Genomic DNA, 27,311 nt, shown 5'->3' on the forward strand with positions numbered 1-27,311 from the left:
CAAATTTGCAAAGACAGCTGATAAAATTACTCAGACATAGAAAAACAGCCTCTCTTATATCTACATGTGAAAAAATAACTAAAATTCCCTCTATAAAAGCAGTAAATGACCCCCACCATGATAACAGATTAATCTCTTGTTATTGATACCACTGAGTACATTCCCTTGGTGTCAATGTGCAAATATACTGTACAGCCATATTTCAAACACCAGAATAAACTCGCATTAGTAAAACAATTCTCCGTTGGTACACCTGATGCTTTGCAATATTACTCCACAAAATATTCAAATCGGCAAACTGTGCCAGTTGTCAGGATTTATCCTCAAAAACCCTTTACAGAGTTTGCAAAAAACAAGCCAAGAAAAATAGTTCATTGTCCTCATGAACAAAGCTGTCAGTTACAGCCAAACGGTTGCGTAAAAGTGGCAGCATCGTGAGCAATCATATCAGATTTTCAGTCCTCTTATTGCTAAAAAAAATAGCTTTCAACATTTCTTTTAAAAACCAACAATTTTTGGATTAAATCCTCCATGCTGCAGAAGGACACTATTTTTTCCCCCAATTAAACATGACAAAGGTGGTTATTATGTAATTCAGTATGGCTTTTGTTCTTACACCATTACACCAAAAAACAAGGTCAGTTCCCATCACAGTTTTCTTGTCAAAAATGTCTGTGCCCAAACACCTGTATCCATGCCACAAACATCTGTACATTAAAAAAGACACACATGCACGGGCCTGACAGCACCAGTGTTGCACAAACAATATACAATTCAATGCATCCTAATATATACACATTATAAACAGCAAACTAAATATGTTTGAATGGTTTCAGAGACAGAACAGAAATAGAATGTATATAAAATTTAAAAATCTGTAGCTACAATTTGTCCCCATGAAATACAGAAAAACTGATAATTCAGCTGGTTTTGGCATCTGAAAGAGAAAGTTCTTTTTCTAACTACATTAATCAAATGAAAATGTATGCTAAAAACAAAAACATGATTCACACAGCAATATAAAGCAATGAGAGCATTTGATTCAACATGATTCACACTTTTCAAGCCTATATTTGAAAATAAAGTACAAAAATGTCTATCTGCCACAGCCTAATTCATTTTCTGAAATGCAAGATTGTTAAAAATCTGAAGGATGTCAGAAAAAACAAGCACAGGCCGTAAAAGAGTTAATCAGTATTCGTGTGAAGTAAAAGCGTAAAAATTATTGTTTTTCTGACTGGACAGTGACAGAAGCCTTGCAAAGCAGATGGATCTGCCAGATTCCATGTCTGTAATCAGGCAGATCAATTTTGCAAAGCTCAAATCTGAAACAACTGTGCCAGTCTGAGAACAGAACTAACACAATCAGTGTGATTTGAGGAGAATAAGGTAGGAGCTACAGGCGGGGTTTAGTTGTACAGAAAGCCTGCATACACAATGGCTGCTGCCAGTGTAGTAATTAGTTAGTATGTAGCTTTTGTATAGTGGCAGTTGTAACAGAATTATGCCACATTTCTTTACTAAAGCAAGAGCAAAGAGCCACAGAGAAGACGTTTTTGCACTCCTTTTGACTTGCCTCAGCATGAGTTTTATCCATCAACAAGCTCCAATGCTCATAAAGTACGACATAATCTTGCATTTAAGGAAAGATGGTGTATGAAGTTGCATTTATAAAGCTTGTGGAGTACTGGATTGGCTGAAAACATTCCTTAGGTTAAAGATAAGTTACAAGCAGAGGAGGGCAGCGATCTTTGAGTGTCTCACAACAATCACTGCAGGCTGAGAGCTCAACTACCAAACTACAGCGAGTAGGCAAAAACAGATGATACTAAAAGAGCGTCTCAGCAGCATGGGACCTGCATGTTGTAGACTTAGATGAATGAAGTGGAAAGACAGTTTGATCTGACTACACAAATCAGACTGCTGCCAACATACCAGTGCAACTAGCACTCCTGATTATTAGATAGAAAAAAGCATTGCTTTTAAAACTGGGTCTTGCATACCTGATTTTAAGTTAAATGCATAAGACTCAAGTGCATAGTGAGCAAATAGAAAAGGCTGGGACTGACAAAAGCTCTTCTGTGAGCTAAAAATAAACAAAGTTTAGAAAGCTTGTAATGTGGGAAAGACTCCCACACATACACATTCAGGCAAACACTCCACAAATGTAACCTCCTTTATCTCAGCTGCTGCAGATCAGGGGAGGCAGGAGACGACGGGGAGGTAGACGAGTTGAAGCTGACAGAGGTGGTCATAGGTAGCAGCTCCTCACAGGCAAAATAATCCTTTAGAGGAGCAAGGAGGTGACGGATGACGGGCACACTCCACGCCTTCCCCAGCAGCTTCTGCCTCTGCTGCCGGTTCATGTCCTTCACGTCTGTGTAATGCTTGGGGAAACCGAAGATTCTGATAAGAAGGGAAAGAAACGTGTTAGCTGGATAGGCTTTGCCTGGAGTCTCTGATACCAGCAGGTTTGTCCTGTTTCTACAGGTGTTAGACTCTCCTTCATTTGACATTAAGTACTTATAGAGACATTTTACATTAGCTAACAAGCACCCAGCATTTCAGTTAAGACTGCTGTGCTTCCAGATCACTCTCAAGCGTTTTAAGTTGTGTGGTTTCATAAAAAATTACAAGGCAGCTTTAGCACCAAAGTTTCTGTTAACCCATGTTCTCTTTAACACATAAAGGTCATTTCATTAGTGACAAAATGTTAAAAATAAAGCAGTGTTTACGAGGAATCACAGCTATGTGCTCATTCTGAACAGAGGAATAGCCAAAGAAAAAAGTAAAAGAATCAGAGTAGATAGCAGCTTGGTGTAGTTTGAAGAACAATCAATATCAAATGTCAGTTGTTGATTCTGATGATCAAAATCTCTTGTACGTCTAAAACATGCATGATAGTAAGTTTCAGCTGTTTTTATTTTTACTTATGCCACCAAAGAGATATATAAACTTATGGTTACAAATCTACCTTTTGTTAAAAACAGGAAGATAGCTTTATATGACATTAAAAAAGCTGATACTAGGCTACTGGGTGTGGCTAATCTCTAAAAAGGATGTGTGCGCTCCCAAAACCTTTTTGTCCGAATCGGACTCCTTTCCAGAAACCTTTTGTCTATAGTCTAATGCCTGTTTTTTAACTGACACTATTTGTTCAGAAGTCTCTATCATCCTAGTCATCCTATTTCTGAGACCCTTTCACCTGAGCCTGATGCCTTTTTTTCCGAGAGCTTTTCATCTGCGTCAAATATTTTTTCCTGAGACCTTTTCACCTGAGCCTGATGCCTTTTCTTCTGGAGACCTTTTCATCGGAGTCTATTTTTTTCGGATACCTTTTTGTCTGAATCTGATCAGTTTTTTTTTTTTAGATTTTTTCACCTATAACGCGTCATGCCAAATGGATTTGTTTGACACATCCATCTGGGAAACCTTCCAATACTAAGCGTTCGGTAAAGGGCAGAGGATTTATAAAAAGCCCGACGTGTGATTAGATGAACGTTCTGTCTGTCACATCTGTACAGGCCAATCAGAGCATCAAAAAACGTGACGTAGTTGCAACCAAGGTGCGTGTGAGCAGCTACCGAGGAATAACGCGAATCAGGGAGACTATCGACATGTCAGTACATGACTTGTCGTTTTGAAAAGAAAACAACTCAATGCTGTTTTTTGTTCTTTTAACGGAGAAATGTCGTCAAGTTCTGATAAAGCTGGCGCTTTAGCAGTTTCCATGCTAAGCTCTTCTGCCATAATTGCATTGGCCTCTTGTTGCTGCTTGCTTACGTCACGAATCCGCCGTGCCCGAAAGTACTGCCCCTCGTCGCTGATTGGTCCTGACTCTTTCTAACCAGGCCCAAACGGTTCAGACGGGAGCTTTGCAAGATGGATTGGCCAGTGAGAAACAAGGAAACAGGCGTAACCATCTGCTTTGCAAGGTAATTTCACCTGAGCCTGAAGCCTTTTTTTCTGAGAGCTTTTCATCTAAGTCTATTTTTTTCTGAGACCTTTTCGTACAATATTTTTTTTCTTAGACCTTTTAACCCGAGCCTGATGCCTTTTCTTCTGGAGACCTTTTCATCTGAGTCCAATTTTTCTTGATACCTTTTCATCTGAGTCTGATACATTTATTACAGACATTTTTGTTTGAATACTGACATTTGGCAGGGGTTTTCTGAGACCTGATGCTTTTTCATCTGAGCTCTGACACCTGACTCTGAGACCTGAGGATGTCCTAAAATGGACACCATACACATGATTGAAAATTATACAATTTCCCCTACTTTAACAGGTCTTATCAAAAGGACAGGTGGTGAGGGATGAATGAATTCACAAACAACTGCAGACAATCCATGCTCATGCTCTAAATTGTACAAATTTCTTTTCAACTTTTCAGATCCAAATTGTTGCAATCATATCTGTAAAATTTTGATAGTGTGCATGAATTTGCTGAGATTTTTGGTCATTAAGAACAAGAAATTTCCAAATTACTGGGTACTAAGGCTTCCCATTTTTTGTTTGATTTTTCCTAGAATCAGATTGAAGTTTAAAATATGAAATAAATATAAAGACTGATGCTATTCAATGTAACAGAAATATGTTAAACAATGCGGCCATGCCCTTTATTAAAGAGATGAAAAAAATCTTGGCATTGGAATAGAAATGGATGCAAAACAATGCATTCTTGTTAGCTCTGGGTCTGAGCAAATAGCAAAATTACTCCGTGTCATTTTGTATGCAGCATGCATTTCAATTTTGCATGCTTGACCAATTTTGCATGTGTGTACGCCAAACCACATTTTATACTGTTGTATGATAAATGATTTGCAGTTGCCATATATGTGAGATTATCTAATGTAAGAAATTTTAATGAATTATAAAAAGAGTGGCCCCTCCTTGATATTAGTTATGGTGATGAGAGGTCAGAGTAGCCTGAGCAAAAATACCATTTACTCATTTGTTTTTATGTTTAACATTCATTTTTTAAGCTTTTTATCCCTTTATCATATAAGAGGAATAGATATGGATAAAAAAACAATTTATGAATTTGAGTTGACCATATGGGTACTGTACTGTTCTTCTGAAATGATTTAATATGAATAAACATCGAATAACTACAGGAAAAACTTAAACCTGACAAACAACATCAAGCCATAAAAGTTGATCTTTAAAGCAAAATGGAAGAGGAGTAAAAATAAAATTATAGCTCTGAGAGCTCTGCAGCAAAAGATCAACAGTACTGGATCCCTTTTAATTATCCTGGCAGCATATTTAATCAAAACTACACTAACAAAAGTATGATGATGATGCCTACTTTTCTAGCTCTGTGATCCACAGGATGTCCTCCCTGCCGTTATGAAGGACAGGCAGCAGACACTCGCCCTGCTTCAGAGAGTTTCTGTTGGTGGTGATCGTCCTCACTTTATCCACCTGAAACACAAACAATACACAGTTAGAGATTATTTGCATAGTAATAAACATAAAAACCATGATCTTTCAGGCAGAAATAAAATTCTTGTGAAAACTTTAATTCAAGTGAAGCCAGCAGATTCAGATTTACCCTGGCCTCTCTGCCATTCTCCAAACACTCCTGCAGAGTCAGCTTGTCATTTTGTGATGCTATGATAGGCCTGCACAAGAAAAAAAGAGACTGAGAAAAATGTACTTACAAGAAAGAAGTAACATTAAAACAGGCTTTATGATTAAAAAAATGGACAAAAGAGGAGAGAGAGGATGATATGCTGAAGAAATTAAGTGTTTTCTGTGATAAGATGGACAATTATTCAAGAAAAATGGTCAAAAACAGTCTATTTTTCAGACATCTATTAAGGAAGACCATTTTTCTGTGCGTTATCAAGCAGGCAAAATAAGTGATTAAAAAAAAAAAAACGTGCTAAATGTTAGAGATTTAAGAATAATAGTAGTTTGAACGGCTACATGTTAAGGTAGTTTTCTACCTTTTCTATCACACATCTCACCTGCTCATCCCTGGGATGTTTCCCCAGAAGCATCGAGCTCTGTGGGCAGGGCTGACATTCACTGCATCCACCAGCACTGGGTTACACTGTAGGAGAATCAGATAGCAGCCACAGTTAGCGCTCTGTATGAAATTCTTTACAGCCAGGTCAGACTGGCCACACAAGAGACAATTCCCTAATCTTAACCAATTTGAAAATGTGGAAGACCACTGCATAGGGACAGTTAGAACCACTTATTTTACATGTTAATCATCTGTTGAGACACTAGATAAATCGGCCAGACTGTGAGACAACACTCCTGCTTATCAGGCCTAAAATTGGTGAGTGGCTGGCAATGGATAGAGAAAAAGTTTAGAGCAACAAAAAAGAACTGAGAAAGACTGACAAAAGTTAGGGGGTGTAATATAAATGGAATAAAAGAGAAGGAAAAACAAAACAGAAAAAACAGAAAGGGGTTGATTGATCCCCAGAGGAGAGGATCATCTATAAGAAATACAAATCAAAAAGGATCAATTAAAACCACAAACAGAGAAGAGCAGACCTCAAGGAAGCGGCAGATGTTGACTTTGTCAATTTTGTTCATGAAGACCACATTCTCAAACAGCCAGAAGAAGGGCCTTGGGTCTTCCTCTTTGGGCTTCAGCAGCTGAAGGATGCGGTAGTAATCAAAGAAAAGCCTGCCAGTGCCCTCTGCAGGAGAGAAAAGGAAAATCACTAACTGTACTGTACCATCACAAACTGTCAAAAGCATAGTTAAACGTTTTGTCTTAAGTCTAAGAGTTTTAACATTTTTAAGTAACCAACACATAAAAGGTATCAAAATTAACCCTCAGCTGGTAAAAAAGACATAGTTACACTCAGCTTGTTGGTTACCAAAAATGGCAGTATCTAAAAACAATAAAATTAATATGTAGTAATATTTTTTCCAACCTCTTTTGCATTAATTTTTAAAATTAATATCAGACCTAATCATAAATTTGAATGATTAATTTTCCTGAATTGAACCCTTTCAGTGCCAGTTTTAGTGCATAAACCCCTGATGTTTGTAATGTAAATTATAGTGTGTATATATATATTATATTTTTAAATACTACATGCAAATTGGATTTCCTTGAAGGGGATTATCAAAGCTTTGCATACATTAACAATGAGCAAAAACAGATTATAACAGATTAGAAATTTCTTACATTTTAAGATTTTAATACATCGTACTTCTTGAGTGTTCTTGATTAGAAATGGACACCGCACTTAAACAGCAATAAAAAACTATACATTAAAGCAATTTTCTCCACTTTTTTGCATTCATTTTTCAGTCAAGATCAGACCTGATTATAAATGACAAATACAGGGGATTTTTTTAGGAAATAAACCCTTTAATTGCCAGTTGAAGTGCATAAAAACCTGATATTTGCAATGTTAAAATAGTACATGCAAATTGTATTTCCTTGCAGGGGATTATGACATTCTTCAATACATTAATAATGAGCAAAAAAAAATGAATGCATTAGTGTTTTTTAAATTTTAATATTTTAACAAACTGTTGTAGTATCGTCCCAAAAAGAAACCAGGAAAAAAAGTAGTGATGCAAAATGTTGGCCTTTTTTTTGCCAATATCTGATTTATCGATATTTATAAATTAATTATAGCCCATACCCATACGGATACCAATATTTAAGTATAGTTCAGACCTAAAACTTGGGTCATTAAGACTTACAATTTAAAGACTGAGGATGAACAAATGAACAAACTGTCAGTTCTTTAAACCCATGTTCAAGTGTAAGAAATGATGATGAATACAGAAAGACTTCAGCTGGCACAGGTCTGTTGCTCAAGCCTAACACTTCCCTAACTTATTAATTTGTAAGGCCAATATTTTCAGCTGAAAAAATAAGCCAAAATATCAGCAGAAATATTAATAATTTACTTTCCAATAACGATACTTCAATTTGTAAGCTAATATCTGCAAATTAGCTCATGTCAATAATATTGTGCATCCCTGAAAAAGGCCTGCAATTTCCACTCACACTAAAAATGGGAAAATGCCTGACATTTGGTGACAAACAGGAGAAACTGCAAATTTGAAGCAATGATTCCAAAATAAAAGCCTTATATAAAAAATGCAATGGCTGGGGAACAAAAATTATGCTTTCAATGGGTTTCAATGGGGCATTTTTGGTCACATATTCCCTGAGTTTATACAAAAGGTATTAGATTATTACTGACCTGTTGTAGGTTCTGACATTAACATTTTTAAATTTCTATGGAAAAAACACCTTACCCTCCAAAATGTATAAGAATTAACAAAGTCAAAATAATACAAAAAGCCACAAATGGCATCAACACCCTCTGAGGGTTAAAAATTATATCAGTGGATGTTTTGTTACAACATGAAAACCGTTAACATGTATTCATCAATTTTAAGGGGGTGTCCACCAACAAACTTGCATACCAAAGAGGCCTTTTCTGTTTGGATTGACGATGGAGAGATCATTGCAGGGGCTTCCCCCAATCAGTAAATCAAAAGGACCCCACTGCTGGAGCTGAAAGAACAAAAAAAAAAAATAGATTCACTTGCCAAATTTTAAGTATTCAGACATTAAGGTAGAGCAACACTGACATTTAGGTTTGTAAGAATGTACAGGAAGTGGTGCAAACAGCCATACTTGTTTCTCTGTGATGGACCGAGCGTCACCAACATGAAAAATTTTCCTGCCATGGTTGGCCTCCGCAACCAATAGTGAATCCTCACAGATCTCTGAGGCTACATATTTCTCCACTTTGAAGCCAAGCTCTTTTAACACACAGTAGCCTGAGAAAGACACCACAGATATACAGTTCACAAATATGATGAGGGACTGAAGAAAAGTAACATTTCTTAGAAAATTAGAAAAGCATCCCATAAGTTAAGTGTCAGACCTCAGGACACCTTAACAAATGATGGTAGGTTAAGGTTAATTCAAAGGAACTCTAAAAAGAATTTAATAGTAACCAAAAACCAAAATTCACCCAAAACCACACACTTTTCTTGCATGTCTAATTTTTATTTTGAAAATTTTGCTGCTGTGTTTTGGTTGTTGGCAACACATAAGTAAAATCTGGGATTTACAAACACTAAAATGAGGAAAAACAAAATAAACACCTTTTTGTTCAGTACTGCCTGGAGAAACAACTGCTAAATACTTCCATTGTGTCTGTCAATTAGGAAGCTTCCTAAGCAAAGGAACTATTCAAACAGACTCTGGCTTCTAGTACAACTAAACCCTGCCCTTAGGCAAAGCCCCTTTCTCCTCAAATGAAGCTGATTGGTCAGATACATTTTCAGATCTGGCACAAACATTTTGACTGGAGCTCTGCAAGGTTAGAATATCACTGCATGATAACTGTTTTAAAAAGGCGACACTTTGCAGCTGATTTAAAGCCATAACTCTGAACATGACCTGACTTTAGGCTAACAGACCGGGCACACCCTTTTATCTTGCTTCATGACACCCCCCCACTGAGGTCTCTGTACTCACCTGTCGCTATGCCATCAAACAGCGAGAGAACTCGAAGGGGTCTGCGCAGGTCGGCAGGGATTGATGGGTAAACACGATGCGGCTCCTACAAAGTAAAAGATGAGAACAAAAGCGTAAACAAAGTTAGACTCCTCAAAATAAAGGATCAGAACGAGGTGCAGAGTGAACCAGTGTCATTCATTAGCCTTCATTAAGATAGAACAGAGGCTAAAACAGGAAATCAAGGCGAGAAAGAGCTGCCTATCTACATGGAGCGCTACCTAGCCACTCAGCCATCAATGCTTTAAAAAAAAAATAAAATAAAAATGTTTCAAATCTACCTGTTAAGCTGATTACTGCTGAAATGATAAGCTAACTATTCAGCTAGCTGATGAAAACAACAAAAAATGGATAATACATTATTTTCAGTTATCCTTTGTGTAATAGGGAACTAATCTGAATAAGTTTTCATATTTTCCCATTTCTAAAATGAAATTGATTGAGGATCTAATGATAGGGTAATTTATAGGGAGAAATATTAAGTTGTAGTTATAAAGCAGAAGTAATTGAACCCATCTACAACAGTTTTTAATTGCCATGTATAAATCAATAATCATTTAATCTGTAAAGGCAGGATATAAAAAAAACACCCAGACATTTACAACGTATTATTGAAAACATTAAAGGTAGGGTAAATTTGGTCACTAACAAACTCCATGGCGCTGTTGTTGGCAAATAACTCCTGCACACGGATACTCCAGTCCTCTCTGGGGATAAGAGCACCATGAGGTTTGTGAGGCTGACACAAGAAGCAGATCCACGGGTCCTTCTCCTTCAGGGTGTCAGATGTTCCGGGCCCAACCAGGATGTTCAGACAGTCTGTGCAGTAAGACCTGAGACAGTTTGGAGAAAAAGAGGAAGGAAACGAGACTATTAAATGAAGAGAAACCTCAGCTGTACTTGTGACCTTTAATCAGATATCATTATTAAACCAAGAAATCAGACGAAAGAACAGACCTGCTGCAGCTGTTGTTCCCACACAGTATGACCTCCAGTCCATAGCAGCAGATGGTACAGTAGGACTGGTATCCATCTTCATCATATCGATACAGAGTTTCTGTTAAGTTATCCTGTGGGAGCACAGAGTGAAGTTTGAGACTTTTTATAGACTAAGCACATTCACACAGGGCTGAGGAGCTCTGCTAGCTCCGAGAGCTGGTTATTAAAATAAAAAGATGATAATTTATGATTTCTTACTTTACACTTGGTGCACAGGCTGCCTTTAAACAGCGGGTGGAATATCTCAACTTCTAGAGTTGCACAACACAAACAGTAGCCTGCGGACACAACACAGACACAAGTTTGAGGAAGAGAGTAAAAAATAAATGACTAATATTACAGATTCTAAAAACATGACAAAGGTTATGTCAAACAGCTAATTATATGGCACCAATGAACAGAACATACTTTGATTTATATTAAAAAGGGACACATTTTTTAGACAATCATATGACATAACACTCACCCTCAATGTCCAGGTTCATTTTCATGATTTTATTAATGATCTCCTCTGCAAAAACAAACAACATAAAGTGTCAGTTGCATTAATAGTTATATTTAATTTATTCATGAGGAGGTGTTCAATAAGTTCATGCCCACACACTAATTCATTAAAACAGATTTCACTACAAAAACTACAAAATAGAATCATTCTAGCTCTGGAGGAAATGTCTAAAACTTTATTTATGATTCTGCATTGAATCTACGCCATAGTATAAGCCTTAGACTGGTAAGCGTGGCCCAAGCCTTCACACAAAGCCAATGTGCAGCTCCTGAAAAGTTTCCAAACCTGTAGAAATGATGCAGACTGCAAGGCCTGTGATTGGTCCACTGAGTAGAATCAGGTGACTAATGGTCTCTGAGTAAAATCTATAGGCATAAACGTGTACTCTGTTGTGTGTTAAAGGGCTGGATAAATAACTTGTAAAATTTACTTGCGAGCATCCACTAACATTAGAGGTGCATTTCTACATCCATGTCTCTCTCAGTGGTCAAATGAGTGCAAATTGCACCGGTCTTTACCGCTGATTCAGCAGCTAAACGTTCCATCTCTGATGTCTCCTCTCTTTTCTCTTTTGCAATAACTACAGAGTGTCCCTACTTTAACCATTTTGTTTGTTTCCCTTTTTCTGTTGTCCTCAAAATTATGTTTTAAGCATTTACTCCGATGTTATTGAGCTCCCATTTCTTCCTTTTTCTCAACAAATATCAAGCGCATGTTTCTCCTTGTATGCATTTTCAAATCAAGCAACTACAACACTTCACTGCTAGAAACAACTCAGACTTTAAGTATTTACTAATTTGTTTTGCTGTGTTTAGAAAAATTCTCAAATTTAAACCAGCTTGTAGTGACCAAGAACTTTGGACTGAAACATTCCCAGTTTGATCCATTTCGTTTTGTCTTTTGAGTTTGAAATTTCACTCCTCAAATGTGTTTGTCTAATTATAACTTGAATTAAGTGCATTTTTTTGATTGACAGAATTAAATTCAGTGCAGTACCTCTCAGTTTCTGATCCGGCTGGGTGTAAACGCTAGTCGTCTTCTGATCCTTGTAGTAGGTTTTGATGAGAGTCCTCTTCTTGTACGGTACAAAGTCTGGTGACATGTCGTTATCGAATCCATGAAATGGGCTGTTTTTCTTCTGTTGAACCTTCCCTCCCCTCCAGCCACTCCGTCCTGCCAATAATCCTCCTTTGGATTTCTTCTCCTTCATGACTCCTTTAGAGCCTTGTCCTGGAAAATCAAAGTCTTCTTCTGCAGTTTTACTCCCTCCACATTTGTAGAATGAGTCGCTTCTGTCTTTGGGCTCAGTGATGCTGTTCCTGCTGCTCATTGGGGAGGAGTTTGTGGAGTGATCAGAAGTGTCTGCTTTCAGGAAGAGCTTCTTCTTAACCTTTGGTCTTTGATTGATTTTTTTCATAATACCTTAATAAAAGAAAATGTGACCATCAGAAACTTTAAACAGCAGTGAAGAACAGTTACCAGTGACGCAAAGTAAAGATAAATACATTTTACATATAACCTCAACCATCTGCTTCATCATGAAGCTCAATTATAACCTGGCTTAGTTTAAATTCCGGTTTATCCTCAAAGATCTGCTTATGTTAACATAAACTTTACATGCAGGTGTTCCTCTAAGTCACAATGTTTCATAATTTACTTTATTTGCAGACTGCAATGTCTGAGACTGCAGACAGCTGCAGGGAAACAAAAACTTGTCAATGGCTTAAAGCTCAAATAAATTATTTAATTAATTATTTAATTATAAAACGTGCATCAGAATAAAAATACTCAGCATTTTACCATGATATAGATTCATCATGTCCAGTGAAGTAAATACTTTAAAATATCTTTGTTTAACTAATGTCTCTTCATTGCTGAGCAAGATTTCCCATAAACCAGAGACAGTGGTGGCTTCAGACATCAGTTTCGTAGAATCGTGGGCTGTGTGTGGGTTACCACAGCAGGAAACGCGGTGCAGACATTTGCTTCTTACTGTCTTACTCACATATGAAGTTTAAATGAGGGAAAACATGGCTAAAAGTTTTCAAGACAAGGTTCTGATAAACCAAGCCCACAATTGTTTGATGTATTATTGTCTACACAGAGACAGACACCTTCAGAATGTCAAGGACTAACAGCTTCTGTTTTAGTTTTTATGTGCAGCTCAGAGGATTAAATAGGCCTAGCTTAGTGGGCATGGATATCACGGTTTTCGAAGAGTCAGAAGGCATTTATGTCTGCTTTTACAACTCTACTCACAGGAAGTATCACATACTCGGACACAACTGTGCTCAAATTACCTAAATACTGTGCTAAAGTACAGATAAATAATAGCTGAGAATACCTATTCAAGTAGACTTGAAGTGCCTAAGGACAGTGAGCATGCATTCACATTGAATGGGTCAAGCGTACTTGTCCCTTTATGTAAAACCACCCTGATTTTTTAATTGAGTTTCTCCATTTCATCTTGTGCTTTTTTGGAAATCTTCAAGTTTACATCTCTGAATTATTTATACACCATGCATTTAACTGTATATGACACCTTAAAAAAAACTGTTCATACCATTAGTGGCCCCTGTTGGTTTGAATCCATCAGGCCCTGTTGGCAGAAATCCTCCAAATGCCCAGTCCAACATCTGTTTCAGCTGCTCTTCTTTGTCCGTAAGATCTGCAGAGAACTGTTTCTTACAGCGCATAGCTGCCTCCTGAAGACATAAAGACATGTTTATACTGCATATTTAAGTAGGAGGACAAACATACATCACATAAGAAAATGTTAAAAAATGTGATCCCAGCTAAAAATGTGGTCCTGGTACTTGACAAAAAAACCCATTCTTTTAAAAGGAAAACCAGAGACACAAACCTGCAGGGAAACAAAGATGGCCTCTCTATAAGTGACGAAGACAGCAAAGGAGTTGGAGCAGAAGTGCTTGCCAAAAGCAGCAAATGGTTTCAGATCCTTTTCACTGACCTGGAATCAGCCGAGAGATCAATGCATGGAGTGGGAATAACTCTAGGGACAAATCTATTAGTTCAGTTACATCTATAAAGTGCATTTGACAGAACTGTTATTGCTGTAATTGCACGCTGGGGACCCTGTAAACAAACTTGTATTTGTGTGCTATCAGACAGTTTGTTTAAATGTAGAAAACCGAATTCTCTGCTGCACTCATTTAAAAATATCTGACGCACCTGAGTGGACATGATTTGTCCATACCACCAAACCATCCTCTTCCCTGGTTGCAGAGTCTCTTTTGAGGATATGATAATGGCTGGCCAGGTAGAAAATCCATCCACAACGCACCAGACCAGCTGTCCCTGTACCACACAGAAATACACTAATATAACTATCAACAGTGTCTGACAATAGAACGGTTTAAGAACATCATCAATTATGGGAGTTGACAAAACCCCAAAAGAAAATTGAGGCTTTAATTTGTCAGTGGTAAAAAAAAAACAATCAGTGGGATATTGATGTCTTCTGTGGTATTTTAAAATCTTAGATTCTCAGAATTTTACCACATCTTCTGGGTCAGACGAGTTGTTTGTTGTCATCAACTTGTCATCCTCGTCACTCACAATATACACAGTTTCTGCAACCGGAGTCATCTGACCTGCAAAACAGTGGCTGTTAACTATTTTTTCCCGTATTAGAAATTGCTGACTGTTTCATGCTGAATACACATCAAGAGCTCCTCCTGAATAAACTCAACATCTTTAAGCCAGGTTTATAATCCTGCCTCTGACCCAAGCCTACGCCTTTGTGAACACTAAATACTGATGTGGTCAGAGGCAGAGGACGGTGGAATTGTTTGCCCTGGTTCAGCTTCTTGCAGAGAAATGGATGAGGAAATGCCTGTTGACATTACTCAGAGACTGGCAATGCTACCAAACAGACCAATCACAGGGCAATGGCTTTTCAACATGTGATTACATTTTTGAGGAGGTGCAAGATGGCTACATGCGTGGGTTCGAGGTTAAGTGGGCCTGTGACACACTATACAAACAAAAAACTCATCCCCCTGACCATTCCACCAACAGGGACTGTAACAACACTGGATTAAAAAACATGTACTCTGATATGGAGTTGACACCCCTTTTGCAGCTCTAACAGCCTCCACTCCTCTTGGAAAGCTTTCCACAAGATTCTGGAGTGTTTCTGTGAGAATGTATGCCCATTCATTCTGTGGAACATTTATGAAGTCAGGCACTGATGATGGACCAGAAGGCCTGGCTCACAGTCTCCATTCCAGTTCATCCCAAAGGTGCTCAGTGGGGATGAGGTCATGGCTCTCTGCAGGCCAGTCAACTTCTTCCACACCCAACTCATCAAACCATGTCTTTCTAGTCCTCCTTTGTGCACTGGGGCACAGTCATACTGGAACAGAAAAGGGCCTTCCCCAAACTGTTGCCACATAGTTGGAAGCATAGCATTGTCCAAAATGTCCTGGTATAGTGAAGCATTAAGATTAGCCTTCACTGGAGATAAGGGGCCTAGCCAACATTCTAAAAAAACAGCCACATACCATTATCTCTCCTTCACCAAACTTCACAGTTGGCACAATGCAGTCAGGCAGGTAACGTTCTCCCAGCATCCACCAAACCAAGATTCACCCATCTGATTGCCAAACACAGAGGCGTGATTCATCACTGAACAGAACACATTTCCACTGCTCCACAGTCCAGTGTCCTCCATCCGACTCTTGGCGCTGGACCTGGTGATGTGAGGTTGCTGCTCGGCGAGGGAAACGCATTCCCTGAAGCTCCTCCCGCACAGTTTCTGTGCTTACATTAATGCCAGTGGAAGTTCTGAACTCCTCAGATATAGAATCAGCAGTCATTGACCCCGCTCTGTGATTTTATGTGGTCTTCCCCTTGGTGGCTGAGTTGCTGTTGTTCCTAAATGCTTCCACCTTCTAACAATATCACTAACAGTTGAATGTGGAATATCTAGCAGGGATGAAATTTCACAAACTGTCTTATTATTGCAAAGGTAGCATCCATCCCAGTACCACAGTTGAAGTCACTGACCTCTTCAGAACGACTGCATGGCTTGGTGTTGATTTTATACACAGGTGGCAACAGGTCTGATTCAAACACCTGAGCTAAATAATGGTGTGGACAAACACTTTTGTCCATATTGAGTATATGCTACAGAGTAGATTTCATACAGAAGCAATAATCAGGTTGTGCACGCCAGTATGAAAACTATTCGAAAATTCAATTGAGCATAGTTACATTATGTTCATTTAATTCCACAATATTTAGGACAGATATTTCTATTTCTATTTCTTACTTTTGTCCTCACCAGCTCTTTTGGTGGGGTATTTTTTGGAGTCTTTGACATCAACCATATCTAATAAATACAGAAAATACAGACAAGTTAGTAATGATTATAAACAGCTTAAGTATCTCAGAGATTCTGAAACATTTACTTTATGCTGTCAATTTTTCATACAGTAACGCTGGTACAAAACACTATAAATGTTTATAACAATCAATACAAAAATTAACTGTAAAAGTAGTCTGTCATTGCTTTACTAGACTACTAACAAATAACCAAAGGCATGTTTCTTACTTCCTGTGTTGGGCTGTCTTTTGATGGGACATGTCTTGGTGTCTTCTGAGCCTTGAACCATATCTAACAAAAAGAGGACAAACACAGACATGTTTGTTATAAAGATACTTTTGAAGGGAGGGCATCACAACACAATTGTTTCATTCATACAATGGCCACTGATGAAAGGGTTGGGTTTTGGGCTTTCTTCTCTGTACTGAATCAATACTAATGAAAAGGTGCTGGTGCCTAAATGGTGCCTGACACTTCAAAGGGAAAAAAGGGGTTTTACAAGTCATCAGCAAGATTAAAGCTGTCTCAGTATTGTAATTGATTCAGAAATAATATGCCAATAGAAAATATAAGTAAAGGAAATGTTCAAGTTCTTCATATTACATGCTGTATTTTGTCTTTTTCATTTGAAGTGACAGGGATTGCATAGAGGTGATGAGGTACCAAAATGAAGCACCTAAATCTGTCTTGTAATTCGATATGGTAGGTATCAGATGTGGGTTTTGATACTGATCCATAGTGATGAGGCTGGAAACACACTGTAAACTCAGGTAAAAGCCTAGTCCCTTTAAAGAGCAGAATGATGCTGCCAATTACAGGAAAAACTGACCCTTTTACCCTGTTTGGCAATGGATTTTACCCGATTTGGGTAATGCTTTATATGGACTGGCCTGGATGCAACTGTTAACAGTTTGATATCTGATAGATCTGACTGCAAACAGAAGTGGTCTAAGATGCCTCATTTTGTAGATGCAGCATGTACTTGCACGCATCAGTGACCGGCCCCAGGAACTGACACGATCTTCGGTATTACACTAGTAAACAAAAAGCATGGCTTTATTTATGTCCATCCTGCCTTGCTTGTGGTGATGACGAGTACAGCTCTTTTTAGAGATCTGGATTATCTGTTTCAGCTCAGTAGTGAAGCTGATCTTTCAGCCCCAAAACAGCTCTTCATTTGGCACCATTTTGCCATTCTTACAGCTTCAAAACAACAAAAATTACCAAAAGGAACCAGACCTTTGGCACTGTTTATCTGTGAACAACATATCATGACTTCCTTAGTAGCCTGTCTTCTAGAAGTGAGTTGTCACCTAAACTTACCCCGTACCCCACACATTTTATTTGCTAAATAGTTCATCACTGTGTCTTTTAAAAGTATGTTTATGACAAAATGAAGGAGAAAAGCTGTTAACGAGGCACTATTAGCATCTTTGCTAACTGGAATTCATTCTTATCAACAGCAGCTTCTCTGCTCACAGCACATCAATAAACAAATGCCCTAACAAATCATTATTTGCATTAATGCACTGTATAAACACCCCCTGAGTCATTGCTGTACAAGACTATCTGCAGATATCAAAAAATGTAGTTCTTACCGTAATCCCGGCCCAGTCTGCTGGTGGGACATAACTTGGAGTCTTCTGTGATGTCAACCACATCTAACGAAAAGGGAAAAACACTGACATGCTCACGGTTTTCATAGCTTTAAAATGTGGGCATTACAATGAAGCTGGAACACATGACTGCCAGGATAGTGACATAAATTTGCTGACAAGGCGTACCAGAAGAATTGTCAGTGTACTCTGAGTCTTCTGCTTTGATGTTACATTTGACAGGAATCTCCAGGATGGGTTTATTCTGAGGTCTTTCCTCCCCCTCTGATGAAGTTTCTCCATCACGTTGATCAGTTTTTTTCCTGCTTGCATAACTTGAATATCCAGGTCTCTGTCTGCGCACGCGGGGTCTCGTTGAAAAAATGCGTGGTTGAGATTTAGGGGTGTCCTTGATCACAGTTTTTTCATGGCTGAGCACCTTGAGACAGGAGCAAATACACACAATAATTCAAACTTAGAATTACGAAGAAGAAGAAAAAGGAGAAGGTGAAGAGGTAGAAACAGAAAAGAAGAACTTTGTTGTTGTTATATGAGCCAGCATATAACAATATAGCAACTCCCATGGTGTAAAGCTATCAGTATTTACCAATACAGAAGAAAAACAAACTTGAGGCTATTGTCCTGTATGTCTAAATATCTGCAAATAGCTTTTAAAATGTATGGTATTGGTAATGTATTTGACCATTCTTGCTTTCACATTGAGGGGCTTTTTTTTTTTTTAACAGATGGGAGAATTTAAAGGAGAGGGAGGAGAAGAGCAACGAGTCACACTAGTTTGGATTTATCAAGTTAGCCTGGATGTAGCTACAGAAGCAGTTCAATCAGATCCGGATTGTGTTTCTTATTTCAAAAGAAGTAAAGAACCACACTGAAAATGAAATCTTCGTAAACTACAGTAGTGCCTGCTGGGCCTCACGTTACTTACTGTGCCTACTAGCTCATATTGTCTGTTTCACTCCGATTGGCCCATAACGAAAAGTTTATCCAATCACATTCAGAGATTTTTTCTTCAGTCCTGCCCTTCCCAAACACTTTGTATGGGCGGTTTCCCAGATGAATGTGAAATAATCCCATGCAGTGGATACTTGAAACAGACAATCTGGTGTGTCAGGTCACTTCCTCTTCTTTGTTGGTTGTTTAGTAGCTGGTAGCATATAATTATGAGCATTACTGCCTCCTTGATTTCTGCCATGTACATTTTTTCTCTATTGAGACGTATTTGTCACATGCATGAAATCGTGACCCCTGAACTGAGACTTTCTGGTGCATATACAAATACAGTTACACCCCTCGTAGCTACCCAGTCATCGTCCTCAATAGCTTTAACTCTCAACACTCACATCAGCAAAAACTTTGTTCCTCTGCAGAGAGCTTGGCAGTGCCAGGAGAGTAAGGATGAATCTGTGCAGAAGGGAGTACTGTTGAATGCTGCGCATCATCTGTAAAGAAACACAGAGAACTCTTATAATGACATTTCATAATGGCAATCACTTTACACCGGCTAACTTTTTTTTACTAAAAAGCTACCAACTACAGAAAACAAATAGGGTTTATTTATTAGTATACTTTCTTTTGCATAGATTCCAGGGATAAAAATATTCCAATGCTCCCAAACATCTTTTGTTGAAAGACTCATTGGCTGTTGTTTGTTTACCTTTGGCCAGCCTTGTGCTTTTCCGGCTCCGTTCATCTGCTTCTCCTCTGCCGTCTTAATCACTCTGAAGTAGTCCTTTATCATCTGTTGATGTTCTTCAGACCCATACTCACACAAACCCAAATGAGACCCAATGTCTGCCAACACGTCCTCATGTAATTTAGAATTCTAAGGAGAAAACAGGTTCTATTACAAAAATGTGCTGATTACAAGGAAATTGCAATTCAATCTAACACATTTTTAAATGTTACAAAAAAAAAACAGGACAGTTTGATCCCATGAAATGTTATTTCTTGAAGTGAAATAAGCAAGCTCTTTGAAGATAAACGAAGCCACTTGCAGTGGGATATTATAATGAGTGAAACAGGTTTAAAAACACTGTTTTTTATTTAACATGATGATCTCGTGATTAACAGGTGAATGATTTTTTTTTTCACTCTCTGGCTGAGTTAACCTGACTTGCAGATGGATTTGTTTCACACATCCATCTGGAAAAACTTCGATATACAGCGTTTGGAAAAGGGCAGAGCCTTTGAAAAAAAAACTCGGAGGGTGATTGGATGAATGTTCTGTCTGTCACATCTTTACGGGCCAATCAGAGTGACAAAACATGTGATGTTGTCGCCACTACCGAGCTGAGTGTGCGCAGCTACTGAGGAATGAACTCCATATAGAACTGCATAACACTAACCATGGGGACTGTAGACATGTCAGTACACGACTTTTGTCACTTTTGAAAAGAAAACAACTCACTGCTGTTCTTTGTTCTTCTTTTAACAAAGAAATTGCGTCAAGTTCTGATAAAACTGGTGCTTTAGCAGATTCCACGCTAATGTCTTCCATCATAATGGCATCGGCCTCTTGTTGCCGCTTCCTTACGTCACGACTCTGCTGCGCCTGAAAGTACTGCCCCTCAACGCTGATTGGTCCTGTCACTTTCTAACTAGGCCCAAACGGTTCAGACGGGAGCTTTGCAAGATGGATTGGCCAGTGAGAAACACGGAAACAGGCAAATCCATCTGCTTTGCAAGGTTATGGCTGAGTTGGAAATCTGAAACACTTATACTTAAAAATAATTCAGTCATTTATAACCATGGGCGTTAACTCTACAGTCTCCAGGTGATTTGTCTGAAATGCAATAAAACTGTATGCCATCTAAGGCTGGCCACACACTAGACTAAGCAATTTAAAAAACACACACACACAGAGGCCGCAAACATAAGGACATCTTCAAACCATTTATCAGCCTGTAATTATCTTAACACTAACACTAGACGACCCGACCAGACAGAGAGATCACACACCAGTTGTAATGACCTCACAGTGAAGACTCCCCAAACATGAGATCTCACAAAAACAATCATAATCAAATGTGTTATAAGAAGAAAAACAAACAAGGAGGACGTCTGACATCCTCAGCTGATATGATATTCATTCTAAGGACAACAATACAGTTATTTCTGATATAAAATCTGCCATGATACAATTTGACTAGATGTAGGAGCCTGCAATCAGTATCTAATGATATTATTTGGCCATTTAACAGTTAAGAAAAACTGTTTCAATTCTAAAGGGGTTTCTGCTTTTTCATGAAAAAAATGATAAATCTTTTCAACACCACAATTCTGTGTTCCACTGTACAGTTTTTTTTTTAACAATGCAAATATTTCTAATTAAAACTGCAAACATTTTACGTACCAACATGACTTTTTTTCTTTCTGTCATTTTGTATGTATGCATTATAAAAACTGTGTTGGATCTTTACTACTTGATTCATTAAAGTCAATGGTAAAACAAATATTGAGTGACAGATGGCTGGACTTCAGTATAACAGAATCTCTCTACTTACTTTTGGATCTTCAGGGTGTTTCAGTATGATGCTGATATTCCTTAGCTCCATGTCTCCAAGCTGCTGGGGAATACTCTTCACTAAACTCTCTAGTGCTACTCTGAAGAAAGTCGCTGCATTACTCAGGAACTCTGCCCTCTCCTCCTCTCCTAAATCCACTACAGCAGTGGCCCAAAGGAATTCTCTGGCCCTTGTGCCTATGTCAAGCTTTGACGGGGGGAGCTGTTTGCTTTCATTGAGGAGAAATTGTAGGTTTCGACACTTGAGAAAACTCTGTCTGTCAGAGGGCTGAAGGAGACTGGATGCAAAGGTGTTAACAACTATGGCAGCCAGCTGGAGCTGCACAGCCACGTCTGCTGTGCCTTGTTGCTGCAATGCCTGCAGAGCACGAAGGGGCTCCAACGCGCATGAGAGGAACAGAAAGTGCAGCTTGACTTTATGCTCCATGAGCTTGGCTCTGATCTTGTCAGCTTCGACTGCTTGCCTCTCTGACTTGAAGTAATCCAATAAAGCCCTCCAGTTAGCTACCATCCTCTGCACGGAGCGGATGAAATGTAAACACTTAATTGAGGTGTAATCTGTTGGGTCAAAAGACCCTGTATCATTAAAAACATGTTTCAGATTGGGATTTGAAGGAGAGCAGGTGGAGTGGTACTGGTGGATAGCTTTAACCAGGTCAACCACAGGATGAAAGGAAGCCAAAAGTGCAGCATTGCAGGCTCTTTCAGCCATCCCAGGGAGGCCACAGAGTGATAAAAACTTAGTGTTGACCGTCTGGAGCTGAGAAACAAACTCCTGGCTCAGTTTTGAATTAGGAATGTTACAGTGAAACACGGCAAGGTTGGAAAGAGGAAGGCCAGCTTTCTTTAGCGTATCAAGCAGAAGGTGTGCGTCACCATCCCTGGTTGCACTGCCAGTGCCAGACTCAGATGTGCTTGCCGGGGTGTCATCGCTCATCTGTAGAGTCAGCAGCAGCCTCACAACTCTCATCTCTAAGCGCTGATCAAAGTAGCCAACCAGAACAACACTTGTGGTCCGTCCTTTATTAAGCTCCACCCTTGAATAAAGGTAAAGGCTGTACGGCAGCTGAGAGCAGGCTTGAATGATGTCTGATGGGTGTGTTGGACTTAGGATGGATGGGTGAGAGTCTTTATTTGCATTAGTGTTTGAATTTGAGCCACTACAGAATCTCCTGATGAAGCACGACAAAGTGTCACTGCTCAGAAAACTAGTCTCTTGATTTCCATTGACAACAGCGGCTCCTTCTTGCTCAACCACCTTCATCTCCTTGGGCTGTACACATTTTTCACTCTCAGTCGTGTCCATTTTCTCAGTTTTCAGCAGTGTCGTCACATCCACAATGTCATCCTCATCTGATATCAACACAATCACATCTAAATTCTTGTTCAAATTCTCCTTTACGTCTTCTTTGCCTGATGTTTTTTCTTTGCTTGGTGCTTTGTCTTTGCCTGGCTGTTTTTCTTTGCTTGGTGCTTCTTCTTTGTTCCGTGCTTCCACTGCTGTACAATTTTGAGATTTCTTCTCACTCATTTCTGGTGTCTGTTGAGGCATCAGGGAGGACGGACACTCTAAAAAGATTTTTAAGGAACAATTAACACATAGAATTTGAGCACTTTACAGGAGTGAATATGCTGACTTCACATGTTTTGAGTGGCACTAGTGGGCTGGACATTTTTGTATCTATGCTTGGGAAAACAACAGGATCAGACACCACCACTGGAAGATGAAATGGCTGAAACAATCAGCATCACAACTATGTAAGATCTCTGTGACACTTGTAGGGCTGCTTGATTATGGCAAAAATCATAATCACAATCATTTTGATTCGTATTGAGATCCTGATTACAAAACACAACTACTTGTTGATGTGCAACACATGCACTTATTGAACTTTGACAGTCTTGATACTTTGAAAAAAATGCAATAAATGAGAATTAATTTGTGAAAAACATAAAACATGGCCAAAGTATCTCAAAAATGCTCAAACGTTTCCCACCTAACAGATCCTATGGAAAAAAGCAGGCGATACAGTAATTATTTAGTCATAATTATCTTGGTTTTGTAATTGTGGGGAGCTAAAATCAATATTGGAATCAAAAATTGAATTGGGCATTACAAGACACTTGTATGGTTAATCCACAGACTCATGCCAACTGCTCCCACCTGAGCCAGGAGGAGCCATCATCTGTCCTCCTCTGGCCTCTAAAGGATCGTACTGTCTGTCTGTTCTGTTCTTGTCAAAGAACTGCTTAAACCAGTGCAGAAAGGCCAGAGCAACAACAGTGTTCTTCTCCACCAGGGTTTCAATGGGGATGTACTAGAGGAAGAAATGAAGAAACGATTAGTGTCGCTGTTGAGAAAAAAATCCAGCAATTTTAAAACAGACAACACATTTTTACAGGGTGCCGGTTGTATTTATGCACAGGTATGTAGTAGGACACAGCTTACTTTGTGGATTAAAAAAAAAGAGAGACGAGCGTCTTGTACACCAAATTTGAGCATAACTCTAACATTCCAGTATTAAATGCAGTTTTATTTCTAAGTCCTTCACCTCTTTCGCAACGATACTCACTCTGGTGACTCCAACTTTTTTGAATGCTGCTCTGAGTAGATCATAATTGATGAGAGATTCTGCATTGTTTTTGCTTAGGAAATGGACTTTGGAGAGGTCAAGGGACCCAGGGAAACACCAGTCCATCAGCTGGCAAAAGGCTGCACCTAGAAATGATACAAACATGAATATAAATAATTGATGAATGGACATCAATTATAAAGTCAAAGACTGAACAATAATGACCAGACAGCTAGAAACCATGATTGTTAAAGTTATTCCACACATAAAAAAAAATATGCATGCAGACCTACCAGTGCAAACCTGCTCCAGATTGGAGAGGTGTGTCTTTAATGTCTTATTGAGCCAGACCAGCAGCTCATAACTGTTTGGTGAGCCTCCTGCATGTGCACTTACATTCTTTGCCACACGGATGTCCATCTCCTGATGGGATGGACCTGCCACACACAAAAATATGACTTTTAATACAAGTCACACAAAGAAACATTACATTTATACAGTTGACTCAAAGCACAGTTATAGGTTCATCAGGCTGTTCAACAGGACTTCTGTCTTTGTCACAGTGTTCAAGCTCTGGGGGAAATTGATTTCTGAACAGAATATTTCTCTACTATAGAAGGTGGCTACCTTCAAGCAAGTAACTATTAGATCTTTTTCCAGTTGACATTGCAAACAAGTAAGCAAGCAGCTAACTGGCTTTAGGTTTAACAGCAGAACTGTATTAACTTTAAAACTCTGTGCATTTCATTCATTCTCTATGCGTTTCTTTCGGTACTAATATGATACACATTCTTCTATCTTATGATTATAACTAGGAATAAAGGGGATATATCAACCCCACCTACTGGCAGATTGTATGTGTAATCCAAAGAAATTACTTTGTTTTTTTTGTCAATAAATTTCTGTATTCGAAAAAGCACATATCAATCACTTAAAAGGGGTTAAAATAATGCTGTTTTATGTCTGTTTATACACTATCACAAAAAAACTAAAAGGTGCAGTCTCGAATAGACATAAATATTGTTCTTTACAACAAAAAAAATATGTATACACTAGAATCAGAATATGTAAAAATGAAATGTGAAATATCAGCATATCTGCAAAATTCATGCATCCCTTTTGAGAACCAAAGGAAGATAACATGCTTAGCATTTAAGCTGTTTGATGCTTAGCATTTAAGCTGTTTGATTTCTACTTCAAACTCAGCGTATAAACTGTAGAGCATGAATTAAACTTGAGTCCAGTTTGGGTCCAACAGGACTTGGCACCTGCCCACAGTGCAGCCAAATAAACTAGTAGCTGGTTTGCTGACAGTGATATTACTGTGTTTGACTGGCCACCTAACTTGCCAGACCTAAAGCCTGTAAAAAGTCTGCGAGATACTGTCAGAAGGAAAATGAGAGACAGCGTAGGCAACAGTACAGACAAGCTGAAAGCTATTGAAGCAACCTGGGTTCTGAGAAGAACCACAAGCTCATTGTTTCTATGCCGCACAGCATTGGTTCAGTAATAATACATGCAAAAGAGCTCTGACCAAGTTTGAGCAAGAGTATAATGAATCTTCTTAACATAAGGCCAACATTTCTGTACATATTTTTGTTATTGATCCTATGCAACATTCTACTACTTATTTCTTTTTGTTTCCATGAGTTTAAGCCATAATAAAGACAAAACTATTGCTTGGAATATCTCACTATATGAATAATGAATGTAGGACTTATTAAACTTTCGTTTTTAAATGAAATTATGGAGTAAACATATGTTTTCATTGTTTTTGAGACACAACTGTCAAAAGTTTCCAGTGGGGAAACTGTTGTTTTCCAGCAGCGGGTGATAGTCGAGCAGTTGTGGGTGCTAACCGCCATAAAACTCGACCGACGAAGAAGAAATAGAAAACGGAAAGAAGATTTGCGCGGGTAAAATCTGACCAATGAAATCAGTGGAATCCAACCTGACATGTCCCAGAAAACGGAGATGTTTAGGAAACTGACACGGGACCATGTTTAAAACCATTTATAGCGAGCGGTACACACAACAAACTGATCATAGAACAGTTACAGATACTACAACTTATAAACACGTGTTGTGGAGGTTATGATGATGTTTGAACGCTATTTTAGACAAAAATGAGGATCAAAGTGTTGTGGTGTAAAGTGACCGTGCTAACTGACGACTTTTGGCCGAGTGTGTCCGTTGTCGTATGCCGTGCGTGGAAGACGCAAAGTGTCCTGACCGGACAAATACCGTTTTGTTTATTTTTTCGTTCAGTGAGGGTTTGTGTACTGACATCAAAATAATAGAGCAGTGAGTCACGTCTGTGGGCAATTTTCGCCCTAAACAGCCTTTGACAACAAAATACGAATTGGTCCGCAAGTCGCAGGTTAACCCGATCACTTTTAAAACTGAAACATCGTCAATGGGACGATGGAGGATCCAAACAATACGGCGAAAACAGTTAGGAGAGATAATCTACTGTTTCACACTTAGTAGAACAAGCAGAGAAAACGTCAAGACGGTAATACGCGATGTACAACTTCTGGTCAAAACGACGTCACAGACATTTAAATCGTAAAACTTTCGTTGTGTTGGACAACGTAAATCGGACTGCGACGATCAATTCCCCAACAACATTGAGCCGAACGATGACAAAACACAAGATTTGTAGTTTTCTTCAAATACACTATAAGGCTAGCCATCTGAAATAAACGCAACACTATCCAACTATCTAGTTTGCTGAAGTTAACTATGCTCTTTTTAACTTTTGATGAATGAGGCACTGTAAGGCATTAGCTTGCCGTTGCAGCTAACTTTACGTAGCGTAAGCTAGCTTGTTAGCCCAACTTCTCATCGCTGTCATTTACGTTAGAAATCTGATGCTTACAAACGTTGTTTAGCTGTAACATACACTTGCGTCAACAAGCTTTACATTACGTTAACACTTCTTGTTTCAATAAGCCCGAACGTTAGATAGCATGTTCATTATTCGGTGTAGAAAATGACAATCACTTACCCTCACTGTTGTTGCTGAAGGGTCTTTCAGCTACCCGTGTCCGCCTGGATCCTCCCCTAGCCCTTTCCCACCCCTGACCCACGCTCTGACGGTTACCGCCCAATCACCTCTACACCACGGCCGAATCAAGTCGCGACCTTAAAATAACAAATACATGTGTTAAAATTAGAGGTTAAAGCGTACTTAGTTGATAGTGGTGTGACAAT

At 38.8% G+C, this 27,311-nt stretch overlaps 2 protein-coding genes across 4 annotated transcripts in view; both read right to left on the bottom strand.

Annotated features, from left to right (window-relative positions):
- On the bottom strand, nt 1–27,166 carry LOC121517786. Of its 3 annotated transcripts, none has more exons than XM_041799812.1 (28): nt 27,106–27,166; nt 24,389–24,532; nt 24,096–24,241; nt 23,687–23,840; nt 21,503–23,091; nt 19,654–19,821; nt 19,340–19,438; nt 18,168–18,417; nt 17,982–18,044; nt 16,612–16,674; nt 16,342–16,389; nt 14,553–14,647; nt 14,226–14,351; nt 13,897–14,004; nt 13,597–13,738; nt 12,030–12,455; nt 10,995–11,039; nt 10,727–10,806; nt 10,487–10,599; nt 10,179–10,362; nt 9,491–9,575; nt 8,639–8,784; nt 8,425–8,515; nt 6,517–6,665; nt 5,976–6,061; nt 5,558–5,627; nt 5,312–5,427; nt 1–2,406 (listed from the first exon to the last, which is right to left on the bottom strand). In XM_041799812.1, the coding sequence occupies exons 2-28, from the start codon at nt 24,513–24,515 to the stop codon at nt 2,178–2,180; spliced, it is 4,998 nt and encodes a 1,665-aa protein (XP_041655746.1). In that variant the 5' UTR covers nt 24,516–24,532; nt 27,106–27,166; the 3' UTR covers nt 1–2,177. The 3 variants fall into 3 exon arrangements, with proteins under 3 accessions (XP_041655746.1, XP_041655745.1, XP_041655747.1); XM_041799811.1 differs by having other exon boundaries at nt 16,330–16,389; XM_041799813.1 differs by having other exon boundaries at nt 16,330–16,389; nt 24,492–24,532; nt 27,106–27,119.
- LOC121517796 (tubulin alpha chain-like) overlaps nt 1–27,311 on the bottom strand; it is a 1,079,624-nt gene that overhangs the window by 282,969 nt on the left and 769,344 nt on the right. The window lies entirely within an intron of this gene.

This window comes from Cheilinus undulatus, linkage group 11 (genome assembly GCF_018320785.1).
Source record: "Cheilinus undulatus linkage group 11, ASM1832078v1, whole genome shotgun sequence".
NCBI lineage: Eukaryota > Metazoa > Chordata > Actinopteri > Labriformes > Labridae > Cheilinus > Cheilinus undulatus.